We start from the raw sequence: 26,721 nt of genomic DNA on the forward strand, positions 1-26,721 counted from the left end.
TAGCGTGAGGGTGCAACCTACGTAGATTTCGTTAGAGCTCTCTGTCTTTCCGTTAGCCATTTCTACGACGAATGTTTCTTTTAGTGGTTGTGGGGATTGCTTAAGTAAGTGTTTAAAGTTTTAGTTATGAAACTTCTTTCTTCTCCACTATCGAATAAGATACAAGCATAAGAGTTGTTGAGAAGGAACGTACCCATGACTACTGTGGGGTCGGCTACTGCTTCATTGTGGCCAATAGCGAGTAGTCTTCCTGTTCCTCCCATATTCCCGGCCTTCGGACAGTTTTTCTTGAAATGACCTACCTCGCCGCAACCATAGCAGGCCTGGCTCACTCCTGAGCTGGGGACTTGAGAGATAGGTTTGGGTTGGGATCTGCAAAACCGGACGGTATGGCCCTTCCGACCGCAGTTAGTCCAGTGCAATTCACGGCAAGGGCCGTTATGATGGAAGGGGCACTTGGGGCATTTGGGTAGGTTTCCAGCATAGGATTTGGCTGGCACAGGGGTAGCAGGAGTGGTGGCAGCATGACGGCCACCATCTGTTGGTTTTTGGAAGAGGAATGAGTTTTCTTGCCCTTCTTCTGATCCCAACGCTTCCTCTTGTTGTCGGATGATTTGGGTGGTGCAGTGGTAATCGCCGTGGTTGTTGATGGGGTGGAGGGAGTTTCATGATCAATCAACCTTTGGGCCAATACTTTGGCGCTATTAAAGGTCGTAGGGCGTGATGCTAACACGTTCCCTCGATACGGGGGCACTAAACCCCAGATGTATCATTCTATCTTCTTATTTTCAGTAAGGATCATGTTAGGACACATAGCTACCAGGTTGCAAAATCTGGCCGTATAAGCTATTATGTCGGTCTCCTTCATCTTGAGGTTCCAAAGTTCTTCTTCAATTTTCTGAACTTCGCCCCTAGGGCAGTACTGCCTCATCAATAGGTCCTTCAGTGTGTCCCAGCCCATGACGTTGGCTGTTACAAAGGAGAGTGATTTGACATGGCAATTCCACCGTGTCAAGGCCCTTTCGGTGAAAGTTGCAGCAACGAACTTTATTTTGCTTTCTTCGGGGCATGAGCACATTTCGAAGACAGCTTCAGTTCTTTCGATCCATTGGGACAAAGCAAGGATCCCTCCGGTCCAATTGAAGAATGTCAGTTTGTAGTTCATGAAATCCTTATAAGTACACCCCTGTGCGCGTGAGGGAATTTCACCGTGTCTGGAGTTGATGCCCATTTCAGCTCCACTGGCATCACCAGAATTCATTTGAGCTATAGCAGCTGTTACAGCTGTTTGAAACATCACAGGATCGAACTGTGGAGGAAAAGGTGGTGGAGTTGGAGTATGAGTCGCAGGTCTGCCTCTGTTCGGGCGCTTGCGGGGAGGCATCTTTTACTGAAAGTTTATAGAGATGATGACAGTAGTAAGAATCAATTGGATATATGATGAGAGCATTTCATAGACTAAATCGACATAGTCCAACTATCAGATAGAGTCATAGTAATAAAGTAGGTAACTGCCAATATTATTGGTATTAATGATGTAATATGAGTTCGGGAAAAATGACCTAACAGTAGGTCTTACATCAAATCATAAGGGAAAATGTTGGCAGCCTAGGAGTCTAGGTAAAGTACTTTCAAAATTAGGAATGTTTACAGACCAGTGCTCTACCGAGCATAGAAAAGAAAGGCTATTCCTTAAACAAAAAAGGAAGATAAGTGGACATCTTCTACTGGCGACGGGTATCCATTGGGCGAACCCTCAGATCAGCCAGTTGGCGCACAACTTCATTAAGATGTCGTTCCTGTGCCCTCTGACGCGCCCGGAGTTCCTAGACTTCGGCTTGGGATGCAGCTAGTTGCTACTGCAGAGCCTCATTGGTCCTCCTAGTCCTATCCGTAGCTTCTTCCAGCTACCGGATGCGGACAGTGTTGAGGTTAGAGTTGGCATCAACCTCCACAACTCTACCAATGGCTGCTTGACCTTGCTCGGCGTTCCTGGAAATCCTTCGGACCATGATGGGCAAGACTTGGTCCGCCGAACCTCCCTCCCTTATGTTGTAGAAGCTTTGGTCTCCGTTGAAAGGTAAAGGCTGACCCTGCTCATTGCTCCATCGGTCCAAGGTTATTTCCCACATGGGGGTGGGACCTTGAAATGCCGAATGGGGATTAGGGTTTGGAGCTACTCGGGGAAGGTTGTTGACTTCTGGTTCGGAGTCAAAGCTATCTGAAAAGCCTTCAGCATGGTGATCATCGAACGGGATCGGGTGATCATCTTTTGGCTCCTCATTGAGCCATCCCCCATTGCCTTGGTTTGGATAGTACGGATCGCCGGGATGGTGGAAGCCAGCCATGCAATCTATGCGAGAATGGGGAAAGAAAGGTTAATAGATAATCTAAGATACTTATAAGATGATCGTTACTAGCCGACCCAATACTTGCATAGTGCATACCAATTACATGTAACTGAAGCAGGATAGACCTTCGAATAAGCGACCCTAACTCTAAGTCCACAATCAAACAAGAACAGGAAATGAAGCAAAGGTCATAGATTCTAAGTCTATAGCGCCCTAGTCACATGTAACCGTGGTGTATCCACTTAGCAACTATTGCCCTACTAGTAACAACCCTTTTTAGTTATCATATATGTAGTTAATAGAATGCAGAATACTCCTATAGTATTCTTGTTCTAAAGTTCTTGTGGTAGTGTTGGTAAGTTTTTAGACTTGTTGCAATGCCACAGTCACTCTTAGGCACATGCTAGTCACTCCTAGGAAAATATAGTTGATCAGGCTACATCCACCCAGATGTGACTATATGTCTCTAAGCCTAATTGTGCTGCTCAACAATCTTAATACTTTTGTTCTGTTCTAGTATGATACTGACCCTTTGTATTTATGGATGTATAGATATATATACTTGGTTAAATATTTTAATATTTAAAAGTATATATTTTTGGTCAGAGTGTTTTAGTCCCGAAGTGTTTATAGTTCGTATATCTTTTATGGGTTGATATACTTGATTCACTATAAACAATGCTCTGATACCAATCTGTCACACCCCAAAACCGAGAACGGCGGAATACGTTCTGGGATGGAGGACGTCATGTACAGTATCATAAGAATGGCATAATAGTAAAAACAAGCGACAACAAGCATTGCATTAATATAGTAATTGTAAATACAAGCGTGTTCTGTACAGTTTGATAGACACCAAAAGTATAAACAAAATAAAAGGTGGGTCTTGTATATGCTCCATCTTCTCAAAAGTTGCATCAGTACCTATCTATTTTTGACCTGAGAATACAAGTTATTTTGAAAACGAGTATCAGCATAAAGCTGGTGAGTTCATAAGAATTTAGTGACGTTGCTTGTATAAAAGTGTTTACAATCATGTAATGTAAAAGTTGTGATTAATGTTTGAAAATGGTAAAATCCCTAGAAAATCCTATATTTTCCAGATTTGCATATTTGTAAGTTGAATCCTTTGAGTGTGTAAAATTTTTCCCATTGAGACTGTCAATCATGAAAATAAGGGTATAAATTTCATTTATGTAAAGTAAATGAAGAAAGATAATATCTTATTTCAGCAGTTTTACTGTCGGCTGGATATAGTAGTGTTGCAAACTTTAATTTAGTAATATATGTATATATATTCACTTCGGGAAGTTAGTTTTTAGACTTTAATTCTTAGTGTGTTGACTTGGGTATAAATGTGATTTCTCATGTAACCAATCTGAGTGATAATAGAGTGTCCGACGACCTTCCCGGTCATACGTAGTGTAGCGATGTTTCGTCGCCCCTGGGCCTAGTCGGCTCGGACTGTAGTTAGCAGTCGGGTTGTAATAGTGTCCGTCTTGTATAGATCTATACATGTAGTGGTTGCTTTCCCTCCGGGAAGCGCTGGTTACACGGTGGTTGCACAATAGGGTACCGTATAGAGGAATAGTGTGTCATATTCTAGATTAGTGTATTCTCTTGTATTATAGTATAATGAACATTTTTGTATAATGTATAGAGTTTTTTCTTTAACATGTATTGTCTCGTAATAGTAGTAATTATAGTGAGTATCATAGTGATAGGGGTAATGAGTAGTAGTCTTAACTATACCTATTATAGTTAAATAGAGTGTGGGATTGCATGCCTTTGATTTACAAAGGTATTGAATTAAGTGAAGACTTTCATATCTAACACAAATATATATGATATATAACTAAGAATTCAACGACAGTCGGACAGATAACAGTATACCCCAAGACCACAATCAAACAAGAACAAGAAGCAAGGCGAGCTATCAGTCCTATGTCCTTCAAGTCTTACTTATATAAATATATTGGTGTAGATATAGTTTTAAAAGAAAAGAGGTTTAAAAATAATTTGATAATAGTTTATTAACAGTTTAACATAAAATGCGTTTGATAGTTATTTAAAACTGTTTTGTTTACAAAGAAGTTAAAAGTATAGAAAATCCTTTTTGTTAGCAAGTTATAAATCACATGTGATTGATACTATAACTTGTTGTATTTAACTTGTGTTCCCCCTCCCCATAAAAACATCTAAAAACATTTGAAAGGTTAATTAAGGGGTATGAACTCACCTGCAGCGAGTGGATCGAATGGAAGTCTCGGTTGAGTGTTTGGTGTCAAGTGAAGACTTGAACACACTTTATGACCCTAGTAACATATGAAGACATATGTTTACATATAATTAGTGATTAAGACACTAATTTAACACGTATAGAAATCCTAATGCAAAGAAAAACGCTTTGGTCAAGTGCTAGGAGGCTATTGGGTTGAAAGGAAGGAGTGTAAGGCCTCACTATGGAGTTTACTCCTTAATTACCCACCTTAGGAGAGTTTGCGGTTGAGGGACCAATTCCCCCATGAGTTTACGGCCGTAAACTCATGGGAGGAGTGGATTTGAGTGCTTAAGGGTCTCTTACATCACTAGGAAGGGTTCTAAGGTTAAATCCATGGCTTGAGAAGTGATTAGGGTCTAAAAGGGGACTCCCTTGGAGTTTGCGGTCCTTGGACCACTCCTTGGGAGTTTACGGTCGTGAACACTATGGTTTACGGCCGTAAACCCTTGGACACCTCTTATACTTCATTTTTGTGGTCCTATGCTCACTCCTACAAGTTTCTAGGTTAAGGTCTAAGGCTAAATAAGGGGTTTAGGGCTCATTTTGCATCATTTGAGGGAGTTTACGGCCTAAGAATGTTCTTGGGCCGTAAACCCTCATTCAAGCCTCCAAACTTGATGTTTAAGGCCCAAAACACTTCAAGGTTAAGTTCTAAGCTAGTCTCTAAGCCTAAGGAAGGGATTTAGGGGCATTTTGGCACCCTTTTAGGGGTTTACGACCTAAGAATGTTCTTGGGCTGTAAACTCCTTGTTCTCAGCGTTATTGGATGATTTTAATGCTATATTGACATGAAATGAGCTTTAGAACAATCTAGGGTAAGAGAACTTACAGTTTGGGGGACGAAAACTTGCGGATTTTTGGAAGAATCGGGCCTTGAAGAGAGAGAGTAGAGAGAGAGTGACTAGAGTGGCAAAAGTTCAAGTTGATGACCACTCAACCCTTATATAGGGTTTGAGTTTGTGACCAGGTGGGAATCTACCCAATACCGACGTTAAACGGGGCTTATGGTCGTACCCGATTAAATGGTCGTAATTTGACTTGATTGTAACTAAAACTTTTTAAGGGAATATTGAGGGTGTTTCACGAGTTTCTAATTCGTTCCAACACTTATGAAGTCAAATTAAAAGTCCCAATTTAATTTGCATGATCAAAAATGTTAACGGAAGAATTTAATGAAAACGAGTTTTATTAACGGAAATGGGTTACAGTGATGGAATAAATTTCAGGTTGTCACAGAAACTTAGATTTTTGATTTTGTATGTTATTGGGTATTGCGTTTTCAGATCACACTCTTTATCAGTCTCTTGTCGCAGCATTACAATATCTCACCATCACTCAACCTGATTTTTCCTATGTTGTTAATCAAGTTAGTCAGTTCCTACAAACTCCTACTACTACTACTCATTATCAAGTTTCTAAGCATATTCTACGTTTTGTCAAGGGCATTGTTCTTGACTCAAAATCCAATTTCACATAAGCGTGGAAAACACATCGATCTTGAATATCACTTTATCCGAGAGCTTGTTTCTTTCGGGAAGCTACGCACGAAATTTGTGCCTACCAAGCTTCTTCAGGATGATGACATTTTCACCGAAAGCCTTTTATGTTCACAGTTAGAATTTTTTCGATCCATGCTTTGTCTATGTCCACCACTGATTCGCTTGAGGGGGGATATTAGAGATAAATCCAGACATAATTTAAATGTTAGAGATAAATCTTAGCATACATATCTCTTTACGTCTTCTGTTATGTAATCTATGTAATTATCCTTTGGATATTCCTCTTTTATCTTTGGCTATATATAATACGTCTCAACATAATTGAGATGATGGTTGAACTTCTAGTCTTTCTAAAGCAAGTGGGTTATTTATGTAAATTTGTCTTTGTGATTTCTAAGCCTATTTCTTGCACACTCTTAGGTTTGTCTGGTGCTTAATTTCATAAAGGTTGCAACTACTAACCTTAATTGAGACAATCAGTAGGAATATATGTAGGTTGAAACTACAATCGTGCATGTTGTCTTGTTTGATTTATATGTATTCGTTTTAAAGTGTGGAAGTTGTTTGTCCTTTGGAAACCATGGATGAGAGATGTACGCTCGATGATAAGTTGTTTTCACTATTAGGAAGATGATGCAAGGTATTTGTATGATAAATCAACCATTTAATTTTATTAAGGTTATTTTATTTTATAATTTTTTCGGTTAAGATTTATCTTTATTAAGAATTTTTATGCCCTTTATTAATAAAATATTTAAATTTCTATTATCACTTAATAAAGATGATTTCAATCATAGTTATGAGACATATTAGGGTTTTAGTTTAATTATAAATTGGTTAGCCACCTTTGAGTTTTAGGAGTTGATTCTGATTAATAAAGAATGGTATTTGAAACTCTATTTTCTTTACTTTGTGTTCATGTGGTTGTAATCGGCTACTCAAACCGACCGTCTTATGTCATGAGTAACATATGGTTTTGTTCTTTAATCCATGAAACTAAGATTTTTCAATTTGTATGTAATTTGTTATTGATATGGATGTAGCTACATGTGTTTAATGTGTTTTAAGTAGTAGACAACATGCATATATACATTTTCTTTTTCTGTTCGTGACATTGTATTTTGACATATTTGTTTGTATGTTTGATGCTCTCACTTTCTAGTTACCAATGAATGTCAATAGCTAGAAGCTTTTCAATGGCTTTTTTAAACATAGATTTTTATGTTTTACTATGTATACTTCATTTTCTTTTAGTTAACGAAATCTTGAAAGGATGGTCATGAGACCAAAGCACTTCGTGATTTCTATTTTTAGGGTTGAATTTTGTGAAGTTTTTTCTTTGTTTATAGATGGATATGCTGAAGATAGATGATGCAAATAGGTTTGGGTAAAGCCCTAACCACCTTCTTGATGACAATGGTGGTGGTGGAAGGTGACAACAGAAGGGATTGGAACGGGAGGTGGGTGGCATAAAGTGAGGTGGATGGGGTTGGGGATTATTTCGTTTCATTTTTAATTTTGACAACTAAAATAAAAGAGTTAAAAGGATAGAAAACTAAATTTGTATAGGTCGTTGACCGACCTAGTAAGTAATCGAAACACCAAGGACCATATTAATCTTTTTGAAAAAATTGATGCTTGAACTTCTAGTCTTTCTTAAGCAAGTGGGTTATTTATGTAAATTTGTCTTTGTGATTTCTAAGTCTATTTCTTGCACACTCTTAGGTTTGTCATTGAGATTTGTAAGTCTATTTCTTGCACAAACTTAGGGGGTGTTTGGATTGGGAAAAAATAGGCTGCTTATTGTTTATTGCCTAATCCCACCGCAATAAGCAAAAATTTAAGTGTTTGGAAAGAAGTCTTTAAAAATCAGCTTATTGCGGTAGTAATAAGCTAAATAAGCTGATTTTAATAAGCAAGGGGTGGGATGCTTATTGCTTATTGCTTATTCGTCATTTTACTTATAAAAACTGTTTTGTTTGCCAAACATTTAAAATGCTTATTGGTTATTGTTTATTTCCACCGCAATAAACTAATCCAAACACATTTTAAAAAAGTGTTTATTCTCATCGATATAAGCAAATAAGCAATAAGTTAATAAGCTAAAAACTATTTATCCAATTTCCAAACACCCCCTTAGGTTTGTCTTTGTGATTTCTAAGTCTATTTTCTTGCACACCCTTACGTAAATTTAACTTTATGATTTCTACGTCTATTTCTTGCACACTCTTGCGTTTTGAGTTTATATCTTACTTTTGAAGTAGTTCATTCCACATAAGAAAATCAAAATCAGTATGACAGTAATATAGATTTATTTCATTGAATTTTAAATATAGCAACATAAACATAACAAATACCACACCATTGATAAGAAAATCAACATTTTAAAAGCACGTAAAAGCTAGAATTTGGATTGAATTTGATAGACGACGTTGATGTCAACTTGAAAGGCCTTCGCAAGAATATCTCCAGCGATATCGGGATTTGAGCCAAAAACAGCGTTTGCAATGGTAATAACACCTGGATTTTGACTACTCAAAGCTGCAATAGCGACAGCATAGCCATTTCCGACGTTTTTCTGGAAGTGAATCAGGCCTTCTGGGAAAACGAAAACATCGCCTTTCTGAAGTTCTTTTGTGATGAGTCGGTTTTGAGGGTTGGACGTGACAAATCCGACTAGAATACGGCCTTCCATAACAGTCAAAATTTCAGTGGCCCGAGGGTGTGTATGTGGGGGGTTAATACCCTGTGGTGCAAAGTCAATACGTGCCATTGAGATACCAAGAGTGTTAAGTCCTGGCAACTCTTCTACGGTCACTGGAGTCACAGCAGACTCAACCGCATTCGAGGTATTTCCCATTAGTTGCAACCCACTATAAAAGAAATCATCAGCTTGTACAAGCCTCGCCTCTTTACAAACCAAGCCATTCACGAATACTACACCAAGAAAAATAAATAAACTATTAATCACAATTAAATATGATATGTTTTCAAATCATGCATGAATGCAGGAGAGTTTCTCGACTTTCACACATAAATTCTTACCTGTGCTATTTTGGTCTGCCACACAGAAGTCCTGAAGAGGACTAGGGTCCGAAGCAAACGCAAGGGAGCAGCCTGCCACCAAGAGACCAAATAAAAGCCAATGAGACGTCATTGTTGAGAAGCCCAAAACTTGTTTCTGATGACTTAATTATGGTAGCTTGGGAAATCTATGAAATACAGAATGGAACTCCCAATGCTTTTATAGTGAAAATATAGGAAGATCAAGACTAATACCATCATAGCGTCATCAATTATCATCTTGAGATGCATTCAAATTTTGCTGTTCAATTTCTAGAAGCAAGATACATTCAACTCACTACAAGAATAACAGGCAATAGCGGCGACACCTTTAGGAGCGACAGTCACTTTTAGCAGCGACATCAAACAAATGTGTTTTTTGTCGCCGCTAAAAGTATCCGTCGCCGCTAAAGGCTTATGTTGGCAATCCGCGTCATTTCAATCCTAACCGTTGATTTAGATGATGATCCAACGACTAGGAGGACATAGAAAACCCCGCGTTATTTTCCCTCCGGTGTGTCGCCGCTAAAGGCTACCCGTCGCCGCTAAAGGCGTCGCCGCTAAAGGCGTCTCCGGTATTGCCTGTTCTGGCGATCCGCGTCATTTCAACTCCATCCGTCGATTTAAGCAATGATCCAACGATGTAGGAAACTCCAGATAGTATTCCCTCCGATGTGTCGCTGCTAAAGGTCGCCCGTCGCCGTTAAAGGCGTCGCCGCTAAAGAGCATCGACAATAAAATCAGCTTCGTCTTCACTTTCTTCCGTGATCTACTTCTGTGTTTTCCCTCTTCTTCTCCATTTCCCACCTTCTTGCCGGAGTATACCGCCACCACCACTGTTCATGACGAAAATTTGAGTGTATTTTTATGTATGTATATGTGTATGTGTATGTGTTTTTGTATGTATATGGGTTTGTATGTGTATTTTGTTTGTAGATGTGGATATGTATTTGTATGTATATGTGTATTTTGAGTGTATTTTTATGTATGTATATGTGTTTTTGTATGATCATTTATATGTATATGTGTATTTTGTATGTAAATTATGTATGTGTATGTGTTTTTGTATGTATATGGGTATTTTGTATGTGTATTATGTATGTATGTGTATTTATATGTATACAAATACATATAAATAGCGGCGATGTCTTTACTGGCGACAGATAGTATTAGCAGCGACGCGTCTTTAGTGGCGACAGAAGGCAATAGCGGCGACCAAAGAAGCATTAGCGACGAAGCAATAGCAACGACCCTTTAGCGACGACGTGTTGCCGCTAAAGCTATTAGCGGCGACATTTTCGACTTTTAGCGGCGACGCCCGTCGCCGGTAATACTCTAATTTCTTGTAGTGACTTACGTAGTTTGGTTCTTAATTTCATAAAGCTTGCAACTACTAACCTTAATTATATGTCTATGATCCTTCCATTTAGTATATTTACTTATATACTTTTTCATAACATCCATATTTAGGATTCATTTTAATGGAACGTCGTTGAATGTTTATTATGCATGGAAAATTTCTACTTTGATCATTTTTTAAGAAAATCAAAAAGTCTTGAAGAGCAATGTTGACCGTTTCCATACCAGATAAATATTATGGTTAAAGAACGCTTTATGTATATTTTATTTTTCAATTGATGCATTCTAGGCTTTTCTTAAAACAAAAGATTAGCCTCCGTGCAATACAAAAAGGTGCACAATTATCGAAAACCATTTATGTGTATAATCCGTTCATAATGGGTATTACTGGTTGGTTAGACACATATCAAAATTGGTTGGAAGAAGGTGTACTTGGAAAATATCTTGTACACATACATAACATACATTACAGACTTACTACATTCACCGACAGATGCAAAATACTATGGATTTCATTATAGATATAAACTTCATAACGATGTATTGCACACAAATTTACGATCCTTTTAGCAACACAGTATCTTTAATAGCTGTTTGTAAATTACTTGTATTAATTAGACGTTTAAGTTTAGCAAATAATAATAATAACATAAAATAAAATATAAAAATCTTATTTTTCTTGAATAAATAAAGTAAGACAAATTATACCAAACAGTATATTGGGATTTTATAGTATGAATGGAAACAGTAAATATAAGTCTAAAAATTTGCAAAACAAGGCCCATAAAAATAAACTACTAGGAAAAAACAGGGTAGGTTGCTAAATAACAATGCCTAATCAACGTCGTTTGATCTACCAATGGCTGAGATTGATAACCATGTTTGATGTACCTAATCTCTATGTATACTTTCTAATGAAGATTTTGGAAAGAACTTCCTACATCTAATCATATATGTCTCTTCCATTAACCTTTTTATAAAAACACACAAACCACCAATGTTGATTAATGTGGGGTTGTTGGCTCACCGTTCGCCCTAGATTTCAACGATGATAGAACACGGAGCAAAGAGGCGAAGATTGAGGAAAGGTTAAATTGTTGAACAACTCTAAAATTAGTGAAATTCGTCTCAATCTATTTTCATCCCACCATATACCTGTATCAAATTTATGAAAAAAATCAAGAAACAATAAACTGAAACTGTAAGCCCGAGGGCTTAGTGAGCTACCCCAAAATACCAAATTATCAGCAACAGATAATCAACAACATGCATATTGAGTCTTAGGCCTGACTGGACCGCCCTGCAGGCCTACAGTCTATATGGGTCTATGTCGAGCCTTCGTCATGACTGGACCGCCGCACATGTCTACATTCTCTCTGGACCGCTCGTAGGGTATGTTGGCCTTCAGCACAAAGCAGGACCGCCTCAACCCAACCATTAAGCAAATAACCATGTGCACATAACTAACATATACTGGCATATACAAATATCAAACATAACTATCTCACTGATCATCAATACTAGCAATCCCTCATAACTAGAGCACCGACCTAGTAGATCACTAACATACCAATCCTTACGGATCATTAGAGCATAACAACGTACTGTCGATCCTGATACCGATCTAACAGATATAGTTGTTGAACTTCTTAATTTTTTAAAGCGCACAACATGATATAATCTATTACAAATAGACACATAAGGCATGTAAATTAAAACTTGGTTTTTGAAAAAATCAAGTTCTCTTTTGCAGAATTTAGGTTTAATGAAGGGAAAATTCATATGACCCTTATTGTCTCATTGTCTTCCACTTGATTACCCTCTTCCTTATATTTCTTTACTTTCTCGGTACAGTCTTTGCTAGAAACACAACAAAACCGGTCACAGGACATTCAAGTTACGATATGGTCTAAGAGTTTTACATGGGATGAAAGGGAGATAAGTTTTACCATCGGCTTCCATGAAGGATCTCCTCCCCCATGTGATTTAATGCAAGTAAAAAGAATTTGGCAACTTTGGTCTCTCCTTCCATGATCTTAACATTTTAAGTTTTAAAAGTATAGTTTTTAGTCCTTTGCCAAAACAAAATACATCTTTTTATGTTATATAATTGTTCATAATTATTTTATAACATTATTTCTTTATTTATTATAATTCTTAAAGGAAATTCAATAAAATTAAATAACGACACTAGTGTTACAATATGCTGCATTTTTTTATAAACACGGTGACCTCCCTAAGGTTACTCGAGAACTCATAAATGAGACAACCAGTAGGATGTTGTCTTGTTTGATTTATTTGTATTGTTTTAAAGTGTGCAAGTTGTTTGCCCTTTGGAAATTGGACCTAAGATCAATCTTGGAGAAGTAACTAGCCCCTTGCAGTTGGTCGAATAGGTCGTCTATACGGGGAAGAGGGTAGCGATTCTTGACCGTCAACTTGTTGAGTTCTCTGTAATCCATGCACATACGGAATGATCCGTCCTTTTTCTTTACGAACAAGACCGGTGCTCCCCAGGGTGAGAAGCTTGGTCTTATAAAGCCCTTGCTGAGCAGCTCATTAAGTTGACCGAACAGTTCTTGCATCTCGTAAGGCGCTAGAAGATAGAGCGATTTGGCTACGGGGGTAGCTCCTGGGATTAGGTCGATTATGAACTCAACCTGACGTTTGGGTGGTAAACCTGCTAGCTCCTTTGGAAAGACATCGGGGAAGTCGCATACGACGGGGAAGTCTTTTAGATCTTTCGTTTTCCGGCTTGTGTCAACAACGTGTGTAAGGAATGCGCGATATTCCTTACGCAAGTACTTCTGGGCTTGAATACTTGATATGATGCGAAGGCTCGTACTAGGTTTGTCTCCGTAGATTAACAGGGTCTCATTATTCGGTAGATTTAGACGGATTGCATTGTCTAAGCACAGGATACCAGCACGATGGAGACTCAACCAGTCCATGCCCACAATGAAATCGAAACTCTTGATCGATACTGGTATGAGGTCGATTAGGAATGAATGATCATCTAGCGTGAGGGTGCAACCTATGTAGATTTCGTTAGAGCTCTCTGTCTTTCCGTTAGCCATTTTTACGACGAATGTTTCTTTTAGTGGTTGTGGGGATTGCTTAAGTAAGTGTTTAAAGTTTTAGTTTATGAAACTTCTTTCTGCTCCACTATCGAATAAGATACAGGCATAAGAGTTGTTGAGAAGGAACGTACCCGTGACTACTGTGGGGTCCGCTACTGCTTCATTATGGTCAATAGCGAGTAGTCTTCCTGTTCCTCCCATATTCTCGACCTTCGGACAGTTTTTCTTGAAATGACCTACCTCGCCGCAACTATAGCAGGCCTGGCTCACTCCCGAGCTGGGGACTTGAGAGATAGGTTTGGGTTGGGATCTGTAAAACCGAACGGTATGGCCCTTCCGGTCGCAGTTAGTGCAGTGCAATTCACGGCAGGGGCCGTTATGATGGAAGGGGCACTTGGGGCACTTGGGTAGGTTTCCAGCATAGGATTTGGCTGGCACAGGGGGTAGCAGGAGTGGTGGCCGCATGGACGGCCACCATCTGTTGGTTTTTGGAAGAGGATTGAGTTTTCTTGCCCTTCTTCTGATCCCAACGCTTCCTCTTGTTGTCGGATGATTTGGGTGGTGCAGTGGTAATCGCCGTGGTTGTTGATGGGGTAGAGGGAGTTTCATGATCAATCAACCTTTGGGCCAATTCTTTGGCGCTGTCAAAGGTCATAGGGCGTGATGCTAACACGTTCCCTCGATACGGGGGCACTAAACCCCAAATGTATCATTCTATCTGCTTACTTTCAATAGGGATCGTGTTAGGACACATAGCTACCAGGTCGCAGAATCTGGTAGTATAATTTAAATATTAGAGATAAATCTTAGCATACTTATCTCTTTACGTTTTTAGTTATGTATTCTATGTAATTATCCTTTGGATATTCCTCTTTTATCTTTGGCTATATGTAATACGTCTCATCATAATTGAGATCATGAGTTTTTCCTTATTTACAGACAGCTACTTAAATTTGCATAGCTCGTTGATCGACCTAGTAACTAATTGAAACACCAAGGACCATATATTAATCCTTTTAAAAAAGTTGATGGTTGAACTTCTAGTCTTTCTAAAGCAAGTGGGTTATTTATGTAAATTTGTCTTTGCGATTTCTAAGCCTATTTCTTGCACGCTCTTAGGTTTATCTTTGTTATTTCTAAGTCTATTTCTTGAACAATATTAGGTTTGTGTTTATGATTTCTAAGTCTATTTCTTTCACACCCTTACGTAAATTTGTCTGTGTGATTTCTAAGTCTATTTCTCGCACACCCTTGGGTTTTAATATAGTTTATCTCTTAGTTTTGAAGTAGTTAATTGCACATCAGTAAATCAAAATCACTATGACAGTAGTATATATATTATTCGATTTTAAATATAACAACATATATAAGCATAACAAATACCACACCATTGATAAGAAAATCAACATTTTAAAAGCATTTAAAAGCTAGAATTTCGATTGAATTTGATAGACGAGGTTGATGTCAACTTGAAAGGCCTTTGCAAGAATATCTCCAGCGATATCGGGATTTGACCCAAAAATAGCGTTTGCAATGGTAATAACACCTGGATTTTGACTACTCAAAGCTGCAATAGCAACAGCATAGCCATTTCCCACGTTTTTCTGGAAGTGAATCAGGCCTTCTGGGAACACGAAAACATCGCCTTTCTGAAGTTCTTTTGTGATGAGTCGGTTTTGAGGGTTGGACGTGACAAATCCGACTTGAATACGGCCTTCCATAACAGTCAAAATTTCAGTGGCCCGAGGGTGTGTATGTGGGGGGTTAATACCCTGTGGTGCAAAGTCAATACGTGCCATTGAGATACCAAGAGTGTTAAGTCCTGGCAACTCTTCTACGGTCACTGGAGTCACAGCAGACCCAACAGCATTCGATGTATTTCCCATTAGTTGCAGTCCTCTATAAAAGAAATCATCAGCTTGTACTAGCCTTGACTCTTTGCAAACCAAGCCATTCACGAATACTACGAGGAAAAAAATTAAATAAATAAACTATTAATCACAATTAAATATGATATGTTTTCAAATCATGCATGAAAATGCTGGAGAGTTTCTCGACTTTCACAAATAAATTCTTACCTCTGCTATTTTGGTCTGCCACACAGAAGTCCTGAAGAGGACTAGGGTCCGAAGCAAACGCAAGGGAACAACCTGCCGCCAAGAGACCAAATAAAAGCAAATGAGCCGTCATTGTTGAGAAGCCGAAAACTTGTTTTAATTTTGATGACTTAATTATGGTAGCTTGGGAAATCTATGAAATAAAGAATGGAACTCCCAATGCTTATATAGTAAAAATATTGGAAGATCAAGACTAATACCATCATAGCGTCATCAATTATCATCTTGAGATGCATTCAAATTTTGCTGTTCAATTTCTAGAAGCAAGATACATTCAACTTACGTTATTTGGTTCTTAATTTCATAAAGGTTGCAACTACGAACCTTATATGTCTAAGATCCTTCCATTTAGTATATTTACTTATATACTTTTTCATAACACATCCATATTTAGGATTCATTTTAATGGAACGTCGTTGAATGTTTATTATGCATGGAAAATTTCTACTTTGATCATTTTTTAAGAAAATCAAAAAGTCTTGAAGAGCAATGTTGACCGTTTCCATACCAGATAAATATATGGTTAAAGAACGTTTTATGTATATTTTATTTTTCAATTGATGCATTCTAGGCTTTTCTTGAAACAAAAGATTAGCCTCCGTGCAATACAAAAAGGTGCACAATTATCGAAAACCATTTATTTGTATAATCCGTTCATAATGTCTATTTATTTGTCATGGATATGGGGAGGTTGTTGCTTTATTTGTTGATGGTCAGGTTGAAGACAAATAACGAAAATAGGGGTGGGTTAAACCCTAAACACCTTCTTCGTTGAAATAGTGATTGTAGAAGGTGATGGTTATGGTGGTGGCGGTGTAGGGCGACCGAACAAGGGAGGTGAATAGAATGAGGGTAGGTATGGTGATGTAAGGTAAGGTAGGTGGGGTGGGGTTTGGTTTTGGGTTTATTTGTTATCTTTCTTAATTATAAAATGTAAACCAAAGGTTAAAAAAATGTATTCCAACTTATGCGAAAGTCAATTTACATAGTTATGGATCGATCATGCAAGTAATTGAAGCCAAAAGGACCATACTCGTCAAGAAAAAATAATAATTGCTGAACTTCTTAATTTTTTAAAGCGCACAATATGATTTAATCTAATACAAATAGGCACATAAGGCATGTAAATTAAACCTTGGTATTTGAAAAAATCGTGTTCTCTTTTGCAAAATTTAGGCTTAATGAAGGGAAAACTCATATGACCCTTATTGTCCCGCTGTCTTCCACTTGATTACCCTCTTCCTCTTATTTCTTTACTTTCTCGGTACAGTCTTTGGTAGATACACAAAAAAACCAGTCAGGGGCCATTCATGTTACGATATGGTCTATGAGTTTTACATGGGATGAAAGGGAGACAAGTTTGGTCCCTCCTTCCATGATCTTAACATCTTAAGTTTTAAAATTATAGTTTTTAGTCATTCGCTAAAAAAATAAATCTTTTTATGTTATATAATTGTTTATAATTATTTTATAACATTATTTCTTTATTTATTATAACTCTTAAGGGAAATTCAATAAAATTAAATAACGACACGAGTGTTACAATATGTTGCATTTTTTATAAACATGGTGATCTCCCTAAGGTTACTCAAGAACTCATAAATGAGACAACCAGTAGGAATATATATAGGTGGAAACTATAAGCGTGCATGTTGTCTTGTTTGATTTATTCCTATTGTTTTAAAGTGTGCAAGTTGTTTGCCCTAACCGTGGATGAGAGATGAAGACTCGAGGACGAGTCGTTATCACTATAGGGAAGATGGTGCAGGGTATTAGAAAGATGAATCAATGATTTAATTTAATTTAGTTTATTTTATTCTATGAGTTTTTCTGCTAAGATTTAGCTTTATTATGAATTTTTATGCCCTAAATAAATAAAATATTATGATTTATATTATCTCCGAATTCAGATGATTTCTATAATAATTATGAGTCATATTAGCGTTTTAGTTTAATTATACACAGCGTAGACGCCTTTGAGTTTTAGAAGCTGACTTTGATAAATAAAGCATCATATTTAAAACTCGGTTTTCTTTTCTTTGTGTTCATGTGGTTCTAATCAACTACTCAAATCGTTTGTCTGGAAAGCATCTTAATACATATGTCATAAGTAACACATGGTTTTGTTGTTTAATCAATGAAACTTAGATTTTTTTATTATGTATGTTATTGGGTATTGATATGGATGTAGCTACATGTGTTTAATTTTTTTGAAGTAGTAGACACAATGCATACATTTTCTTTTTATGTCAGTGACATTGTATTTTTGACATATTTGTTTGTATGTTTGATGATCTCACTTTCTAGTTACCAATGAATGTCAAGGGAAGCTTTGTGGCTTTTTCATGCATGGATTATTGTGTTTTACTACGTATGCTTTATTTTCTTTTAGTTAACGAAATCCTAGAAGGGTGGTCGGAGGCAAAACCACTTCGTGATTTTATTTAGGCAAGGATTTTAGGAGGTTTTATCACTGATTATAGATAGACAAGTTGAAGATAGATGATGCAAATAGGTGTGGGTAAAACCCCAAACACTTACTTACTGGTTGACAACGTTGGAAGGCGACCAAAGAAAGGAATGGAATGGGAGATGGGTAGCGTAAAGTAAGGTGGATGGGGTTGGGGTTTATTTAATTTAATTTTCGGTGATAACTACTAAAATAAGAGTGTTAAAAGGATAGTATTAGAGATAAATCAAGACTTAATTCATATATTAGAGACAAATCTTAGCATACTTATCTCTTTATGTTTTCTGTTATGTAATCTATGTAATTATCCTTTATATATTCCTCTTGTAATTTTGGCTATCTATAATACATCTCATCATAATTGAGATGTTGACTTTTTCCTTATTTACATGGTATCATCAGCCTAGTATGATCCTAAACCTAATTCCTTTGTATATTCCTTATTTACATGGTTCATATGTTTTGAACCATCTACCTCCCAAATATACATTAAAAGACATGCACAGTTTGATGAAACATCATTTCCATATAAGACACAAACTCTATCTTCTGACCATTTTTCTTTTGGAGTTGACTAGCTTTTTCGACCATCATACGTTTGTTCCATCTTCACCAATGGCTGCGAAACCTCTTCCTCAACAACCATCTACTCACGACCCATGCTCACTCTGCATTATTCCATCTGTTGTACCACCTGGTCTGATTCATCAACCTTTCAATTTAGTCACGATTATTATATCGACTAACAAACCTTCTGCTTCGATCCCTCCCATTGTTGCAGATTCGCCGGTCTCAGTTGACCAAGTGTTAGATACGAGCTCCAGTACTAAGTACGAACCAACATCCCTGCCACATCTCCTCCAACTTCACGTCATCTAATGATTACTCACTCCGAGCCTGGTATTTTTAAAACATGACATGTTGCAAACTTGGCTTGGTTATCTCATCACTCTCTTCATCATGCACTTTTTCCCATTACTGAACCCAAAGGACTCAAGTCTGCTGCAAAGCACTCTCTTTGGATGATGGCAATGGATGAAGAAATAAAATTCCAACGTTCCGATGATACTTGGGATCTCGTCCCTTGTCCTTCTGACTCCAACATTGTTGGCTCTAAATGGGTGTTTTGAACTAAACTTCACTCAGATAGAACCATTGATAGGTATAAAGCTTGCTTTGTATCTCAAGGTTTCACTGTGATACCTGAGACTGATTACTCTCATACTTTTAGTCCGATTGTGTTTTCTTCATCAACCATTATAATTGTTGTTTCTCTTGCAACCATTTATCATTGTCTTCTTCATCAACTTGATGTTAAGAATGCTTTTTTACATGACAATCGTAATGAACTGGTTTACATGGAACAACCCCCCGACTTTATTGCTCCTGCTCGTCCCAATCGTGTGAGCAAGTTAAAAAAAAAAAGCATTATATGGTTTAAAACAAGGTCCTTGTGCTTGGTTTAAACGCTTGAGTGATTTCTTGTTCAAACACGGCTTTACAAATAGCATGTCTGATCCTTCTTTGTTTTGGTTATCACAAAGGACATATACTACTATATTTCCTGGACTATATTGATGAGTTTATTTTAAAAGGTTCAGACAAGGCTATCATCAAGCGATTTCTTTCTTATCTAAAGAAGGATTTTGTTGTTAAAGATCTCAGATTGCTTAAAGATACATTGATGGTTTCTTATCTAAATAAGGAGTTTGTTGGTAGTTTTTTTGGGTCTCAAGGTTTACTATACCATTCATGGTTTGTTCCTCAGTCAAGCTAAATATACACATGATATTCTCACATGTGCTAGTTTGCTTGAAGCTAAGCATGTCTCCACTCCACTTGCTCCACATGAGTTATTTACGACATTGGGTATTGCGTTTTCATATCACACTCTTTATCGGTCTCTTGTCGCTGCGTTACAATATCTCACCATCACTCGAAGTGATATTTCCTATGTTGTAAATCAAGTTAGTCAGTTCCTACAAGCTCCTACAACTGCTCATTATCAAGTTTTTAGGCATATTCTACGTTTTGTCAAGGGCTTTGTTCTTGACTCAAAATCCAGTTTCACATAAGCGTGATAAACACATAGATCTTGACTATCACTTTATCCGAGAGCTTGTGTCTTCCAGGAAGCTACGCACAAAACTTGTGCCGACCAAGCTTCTTCAGGATGATGACATTTTCACCAAAAGAGTTTTACGTTCACACTTATAATTTTTTCGATCCATGCTTTGTCTAAGTCCGCCACAGATTCGCTTGAGAGGGGATATTAGAGATAAATCCAGACATAATTTAAATATTAGAGATAAATCTTAGCATACTTATCTCTTTACGTTTTTAGTTATGTACTCTGTGGAATTATCCTTTGGATATTCCTCTTTTATCTTTGGCTATATGTAATACGTCTCATCATAATTGAGATGATGAGTTTTTCCTTATTTACAGACAGCTACTTAAATTTGCATAGCTCGTTGATCGACCTAGTAACTAATTGAAACACCAAGGACCATATATTAATCCTTTTAAAAAAGTTGATGGTTGAACTTCTAGTCTTTCTAAAGCAAGTGGGTTATTTATGTAAATTTGTCTTTGTGATTTCTAAGCCTATTTCTTGCACACTCTTAGGTTTATCTTTGTTATTTCTAAGTCTATTTCTTGAACAATATTAGGTTTGTGTTTATGATTTCTAAGTCTATTTCTTTCACACCCTTAAGTAAATTTGTCTGTGTGATTTCTAAGTCTATTTCTCGCACACCCTTGGGTTTTAATATAGTTTATCTCTTAGTTTTGAAGTAGTTAATTCCACATCAGTAAATCAAAATCACTATGACAGTAGTATATATATTATTCGATTTTAAATATAACAACATATATAAGCATAACAAATACCACACCATTGATAAGAAAATCAACATTTTAAAAGCATTTAAAAGCTAGAATTTCGATTGAATTTGATAGACGAGGTTGATGTCAACTTGAAAGGCCTTTGCAAGAATATCTCCAGCGATATTGGGATTTGACCCAAAAATAGCGTTTGCAATGGTAATAACACCTGGATTTTGACTACTCAAAGCTGCAATAGCAACAGCATAGCCATTTCCCACGTTTTTCTGGAAGTGAATCAGGCCTTCTGGGAACACGAAAACATCGCCTTTCTGAAGTTCTTTTGTGATGAGTCGGTTTTGAGGGTTGGACGTGACAAATCCGACTAGAATACGGCCTTCCATAACAGTCAAAATTTCAGTGGCCCGAGGGTGTGTATGTGGGGGGTTAATACCCTGTGGTGCAAAGTCAATACGTGCCATTGAGATACCAAGAGTGTTAAGTCCTGGCAACTCTTCTACGGTCACTGGAGTCACAGCAGACCCAACAGCATTCGATGTATTTCCCATTAGTTGCAGTCCTCTATAAAAGAAATCATCAGCTTGTACTAGCCTTGACTCTTTGCAAACCAAGCCATTCACGAATACTACGAGGAAAAAAATTAAATAAATAAACTATTAATCACAATTAAATATGATATGTTTTCAAATCATGCATGAAAATGCTGGAGAGTTTCTCGACTTTCACAAATAAATTCTTACCTCTGCTATTTTGGTCTGCCACACAGAAGTCCTGAAGAGGACTAGGGTCCGAAGCAAACGCAAGGGAACAACCTGCCGCCAAGAGACCAAATAAAAGCAAATGAGCCGTCATTGTTGAGAAGCCGAAAACTTGTTTTAATTTTGATGACTTAATTATGGTAGCTTGGGAAATCTATGAAATAAAGAATGGAACTCCCAATGCTTATATAGTAAAAATATTGGAAGATCAAGACTAATACCATCATAGCGTCATCAATTATCATCTTGAGATGCATTCAAATTTTGCTGTTCAATTTCTAGAAGCAAGATACATTCAACTTACGTTGTTTGGTTCTTAATTTCATAAAGGTTGCAACTACGAACCTTATATGTCTAAGATCCTTCCATTTAGTATATTTACTTATATACTTTTTCATAACACATCCATATTTAGGATTCATTTTAATGGAACGTCGTTGAATGTTTATTATGCATGGAAAATTTCTACTTCGATCATTTTTTAAGAAAATCAAAAAGTCTTGAAGAGCAATGTTGACCGTTTCCATACCAGATAAATATTATGGTTAAAGAACGCTTTATGTATATTTTATTTTTCAATTGATGCATTCTAGGCTTTTCTTGAAACAAAAGATTAGCCTCCGTGCAATACAAAAAGGTGCACAATTATCGAAAACCATTTATGTGTATAATCCGTTCATAATGGGTATTACTGGTTGGTTAGACACATATCAAAATTGGTTGGAAGAAGGTGTACGTGGAAAATATCTTGTACACATACATAACATACATTACAGCCTTACTACATTCACCGAGAGATGCAAAATACTATGGATTATAGATATAAACTTCATACCGATGTATTGCACACACATTTACGATCCTTTTAGCAAAACAGTATCTTTTCTAGCTGTTTGTAAATTACTTGTATTAATTAGACGTTTAAATTTACCAAATAATAATAATAACATAAAATAAATAAAAAAATCTTATTTTTCTTGAATAAATAAAGTAAGACAAATTATACCAAATAGTATATTGGGATTTTATAGTATGAATGGAAACAGTAAATATAAGTCTAAAAATTTGCAAAACAAGGCCCATAAAAATAAACTACTAGGAAAAAACACGGTAGGTTGCTAAATAACAATGCCTAATCAACGTCGTTTGATCTACCAATGACTTATTGATAACCATGTTTGATGTGCCTAATCTCTATATATGCTTTCTAATGAAGATTTTGGAAAGAACTTCCTACAATAATCTACATCTAATCATATATGTCTCTTCCATTAACCTTTTTATAAAACACACCAACCCCCAATGTCGATTTATGTGGGGTTGTTGGATCAACGGTCGCCCTAGATTTCAACGAAGATAGAACACTGAACAAAGAGGCGAAGATTGAGGAAAGGTTAAATTGTTGAACAACACTAAAATTAGCGATATTCGTCTCAATCTGTTTACATCCCCACCATAAACCTGTATCAAAATTATGAAAAAAAAAATCAAGAAACAATAAATTATTTCAAAGTGATTCTTGTCTTCCTTGCTTGATTAAGCCATATGTGTATCCCCTTGTTCCAATCCATTCCCAACGAGTTCTAATGATTGGGGGATTGTGTCATCTTAATCCTTTTGCCATTAGTAATACAAGGTTTTGTTCTTTCATCCATGAAACCTATATTCGTAATTTTGTATGTTATAGCCATTGGTATGGATGTAGCTACATGTGTTTAATTTAATTGATGTCATAGACAACATTCGCACTTCTACTTATTATTTTTTGTCACATTGTATTTTTGGCTAATTTGTTCATATCTTTTAGGTTCACACTTGCTAGTTACTAATGAATTTCTAGAGAATCATTGTATGTGTTTTGTTCACATTTGCAAGTTACCATGGGGCTTCATAATGTCTATTTATTTGTCATGGATATGGGGAGATTGTTTCTTTATTTGTTGATGGTCAGGTTGAAGACAAATAACGAAAATAGGGGTGGGTTAAACCCTAAACACCTTCTTCGTTGAAATAGTGATTGTGGAAGGTGATGGTTATGGTGGTGGCGGTGCAGGGCGACCGAACAAGGGAGGTGAATAGAATGGGGGTAGGTATGGTGATGTAAGGTAAGGTAGGTGGGGTGGGGTTTGGTTTTGGGTTTATTTGTTATCTTTCTTAATTATAAAATGTAAACCAAAGGTTAACAAAATGTATTCCAACTTATGCGAAAGTCAATTTACATAGTTATGGATCGATCATGCACGTAATTGAAGCCAAAAGGACCATACTCGTCAAGAAAAAATAATAATTGCTGAACTTCTTAATTTTTTAAAGCGCACAATATGATTTAATCTAATACAAATAGGCACATAAGGCATGTAAATTAAACCTTGGTATTTGAAAAAATCGTGTTCTCTTTTGCAAAATTTAGGCTTAATGAAGGGAAAATTCGTATGACCCTTATTGTCTCGCCGTCTTCCACTTGATTACCCTCTTCCTCATATTTCTTTACTTTCTCGGTATAGTCTTTGGTAGATACACAACAAAACCGGTCAGGGGCCATTCATGTTACGATATGGTCTATGAGTTTTACATGGGATGAAAGGGAGATAAGTTTTACCATCGGCCTCCATGAAGGATCTCTCCCCCCCCCCCCCCCCCCCCCCCCCCAATGTGATTTCAGGAAAGTAAAAATAATTTGGCAAGTTTGGTCCCTCCTTCCATGATCTTAACATCTTAAGTTTTAAAATTATAGTTTTTAGTCATTCACTAAAAAAATAAATCTTTTTATGTTATATAATTGTTTATAATTATTTTATAACATTATTTCTTTATTTATTATAACTCTTAAGGGAAATTCAATAAAATTAAATAACGACACGAGTGTTAAAATATGTTGCATTTTTTATAAACATGGTGATCTCCCTAAGGTTACTCAAGAACTCATAAATGAGATAACCAGTAGGAATATATATAGGTGGAAACTATAAGCGTGCATGTTGTCTTGTTTCATTTATTCCTATTGTTTTAAAGTGTGCAAGTTGTTTGCCCTAACCGTGGATGAGAGATGAAGACTCGATGACGAGTCGTTTTCACTATGGGGAAGATGGTGCAGGGTATTAGAAAGATGAATCAATGATTTAATTTAATTTAGTTTATCTTATTCTATTAGTTTTTTTTGCTAAGATTTAGCTTTATTAGGAATTTTTATGCCCTAAATAAATAAAATATTATGATTTATATTATCTCCGAATTCAGATGATTTCTATCGTAATTATGAGTCATATTAGAGTTTTAGTTTAATTATACACAACGTAGATGCCTTTGAGTTTTAGAAGTTGACTTTGATAAATAAAGCATGGTATTTAAAACTCGGTTTTCTTTTCTTTGTGTTCATGTGGTTCTAATCGACTACTCAAATCGTTTGTCTGGAAAGCATCTTAATACATATGTCATAAGTAACACATGGTTTTGTTGTTTAATCAATGAAACTTAGATTTTTTTTATTTTGTATGTTATTGGGTATTGATATGGATGTAGCTACATGTGTTTAATTTTTTTGAAGTAGTAGACACAATGCATACATTTTCTTTTTATGTCTGTGACATTGTATTTTTGACATATTTGTTTGTATGTTTGATGATCTCACTTTCTAGTTACCAATGAATGTCAAGGGAAGCTTTGTGGCTTTTTCATGCATGGATTATTGTGTTTTACTACGTATGCTTTATTTTCTTTTAGTTAACGAAATCCTAGAAGGGTGGTCGGAGGCAAAACCACTTTGTGATTTTATTTAGGCAAGGATCTTAGGAGGTTTTATCACTGATTATAGATAGACAAGTTGAAGATAGATGATGCAAATAGGTGTGGGTAAAACCCCAAACACTTACTGGTTGACAACGTTGGAAGGCGACCAAAGAAAGGAATGGAATGGGAGATGGGTAGCGTAAAGTAAGGTGGATGGGGTTGGGGTTTATTTAATTTAATTTTCAGTTATAACTACTAAAATAAGAGAGTTAAAAGGATAGTATTAGAGATAAATCAAGACTTAATTCATATATTAGAGACAAATCTTAGCATACTTATCTCTTTATGTTTTCTGTTATGTAATCTATGTAATTATCCTTTATATATTCCTCTTGTAATTTTGGCTATCTATAATACATCTCATCATAATTGAGATGTTGACTTTTTCCTTATTTACATGGTATCATCAGCCTAGTATGATCCTAAACCTAATTCCTTTGTATATTCCTTATTTACATGGTTCATATGTTTTGAACCATCTACCTCCCAAATATACATTAAAAGACATGCACAGTTTGATGAAACATCATTTCCATATAAGACACAAACTCTATCTTCTGACCATTTTTCTTTTGGAGTTGACTAGCTTTTTTGACCATCATACGTTTGTTCCATCTTCACCAATGGCTGCGAAACCTCTTCCTCAACAACCATCTACTCACGACCCATGCTCACTCTGCATTATTCCATCTGTTGTACCACCTGGGCTGATTCATCAACCTTTCAATTTAGTCACGATTACTATATCGACTAACAAACCATCTGCTTCGATCCCTCCCATCCCTGCAGATTCTCCGGTCTCAGTTGACCAAGTGTTAGATAGGAGCTCCAGTACTAAGTACGAACCAACATCCCTGCCACATCTCCTCCAACATCACGTCATCTAATGATTACTCACTCCGAGCCTCGTATTTTTTAAACATGACATGTTGCAAACTTGGCTTGGTTATCACATCACTCTCTTCACCATGCACATTTTCCCATTACTGAACCCAAAGGATTCAAGTCTGCTGCAAAGCACTCTCTTTGGATGATGACAATGGATGAAGAAATAAAATTCCAACGTTACCATGATACTTGGGATCTCGTCCCTTGTCCTTCTGACTCCAA

At 36.6% G+C, this 26,721-nt stretch overlaps 3 protein-coding genes across 3 annotated transcripts; all 3 read right to left on the minus strand.

Moving 5' to 3' along the window:
• Positions 1 to 8,432: 8,432 nt before the first annotated feature.
• On the minus strand, positions 8,433 to 9,310 carry LOC111909638 (putative germin-like protein 2-1). Its single transcript, XM_023905419.3, has 2 exons — positions 9,177 to 9,310; positions 8,433 to 9,068 (listed from the first exon to the last, which is right to left on the minus strand). The coding sequence occupies exons 1-2, from the start codon at positions 9,286 to 9,288 to the stop codon at positions 8,533 to 8,535; spliced, it is 648 nt and encodes a 215-aa protein (XP_023761187.1). The 5' UTR covers positions 9,289 to 9,310; the 3' UTR covers positions 8,433 to 8,532.
• Positions 9,311 to 14,938: 5,628 nt separating this feature from the next.
• Positions 14,939 to 15,864, minus strand: LOC128128434 (putative germin-like protein 2-1). Its single transcript, XM_052767370.1, has 2 exons — positions 15,712 to 15,864; positions 14,939 to 15,596 (listed from the first exon to the last, which is right to left on the minus strand). The coding sequence occupies exons 1-2, from the start codon at positions 15,821 to 15,823 to the stop codon at positions 15,061 to 15,063; spliced, it is 648 nt and encodes a 215-aa protein (XP_052623330.1). The 5' UTR covers positions 15,824 to 15,864; the 3' UTR covers positions 14,939 to 15,060.
• Positions 15,865 to 21,038: 5,174 nt separating this feature from the next.
• Positions 21,039 to 21,967, minus strand: LOC128128433 (putative germin-like protein 2-1). Its single transcript, XM_052767369.1, has 2 exons — positions 21,808 to 21,967; positions 21,039 to 21,692 (listed from the first exon to the last, which is right to left on the minus strand). The coding sequence occupies exons 1-2, from the start codon at positions 21,917 to 21,919 to the stop codon at positions 21,157 to 21,159; spliced, it is 648 nt and encodes a 215-aa protein (XP_052623329.1). The 5' UTR covers positions 21,920 to 21,967; the 3' UTR covers positions 21,039 to 21,156.
• Positions 21,968 to 26,721: the final 4,754 nt, after the last annotated feature.

Source organism: Lactuca sativa, chromosome 9 (assembly GCF_002870075.4).
Source record: "Lactuca sativa cultivar Salinas chromosome 9, Lsat_Salinas_v11, whole genome shotgun sequence".
NCBI lineage: Eukaryota > Viridiplantae > Streptophyta > Magnoliopsida > Asterales > Asteraceae > Lactuca > Lactuca sativa.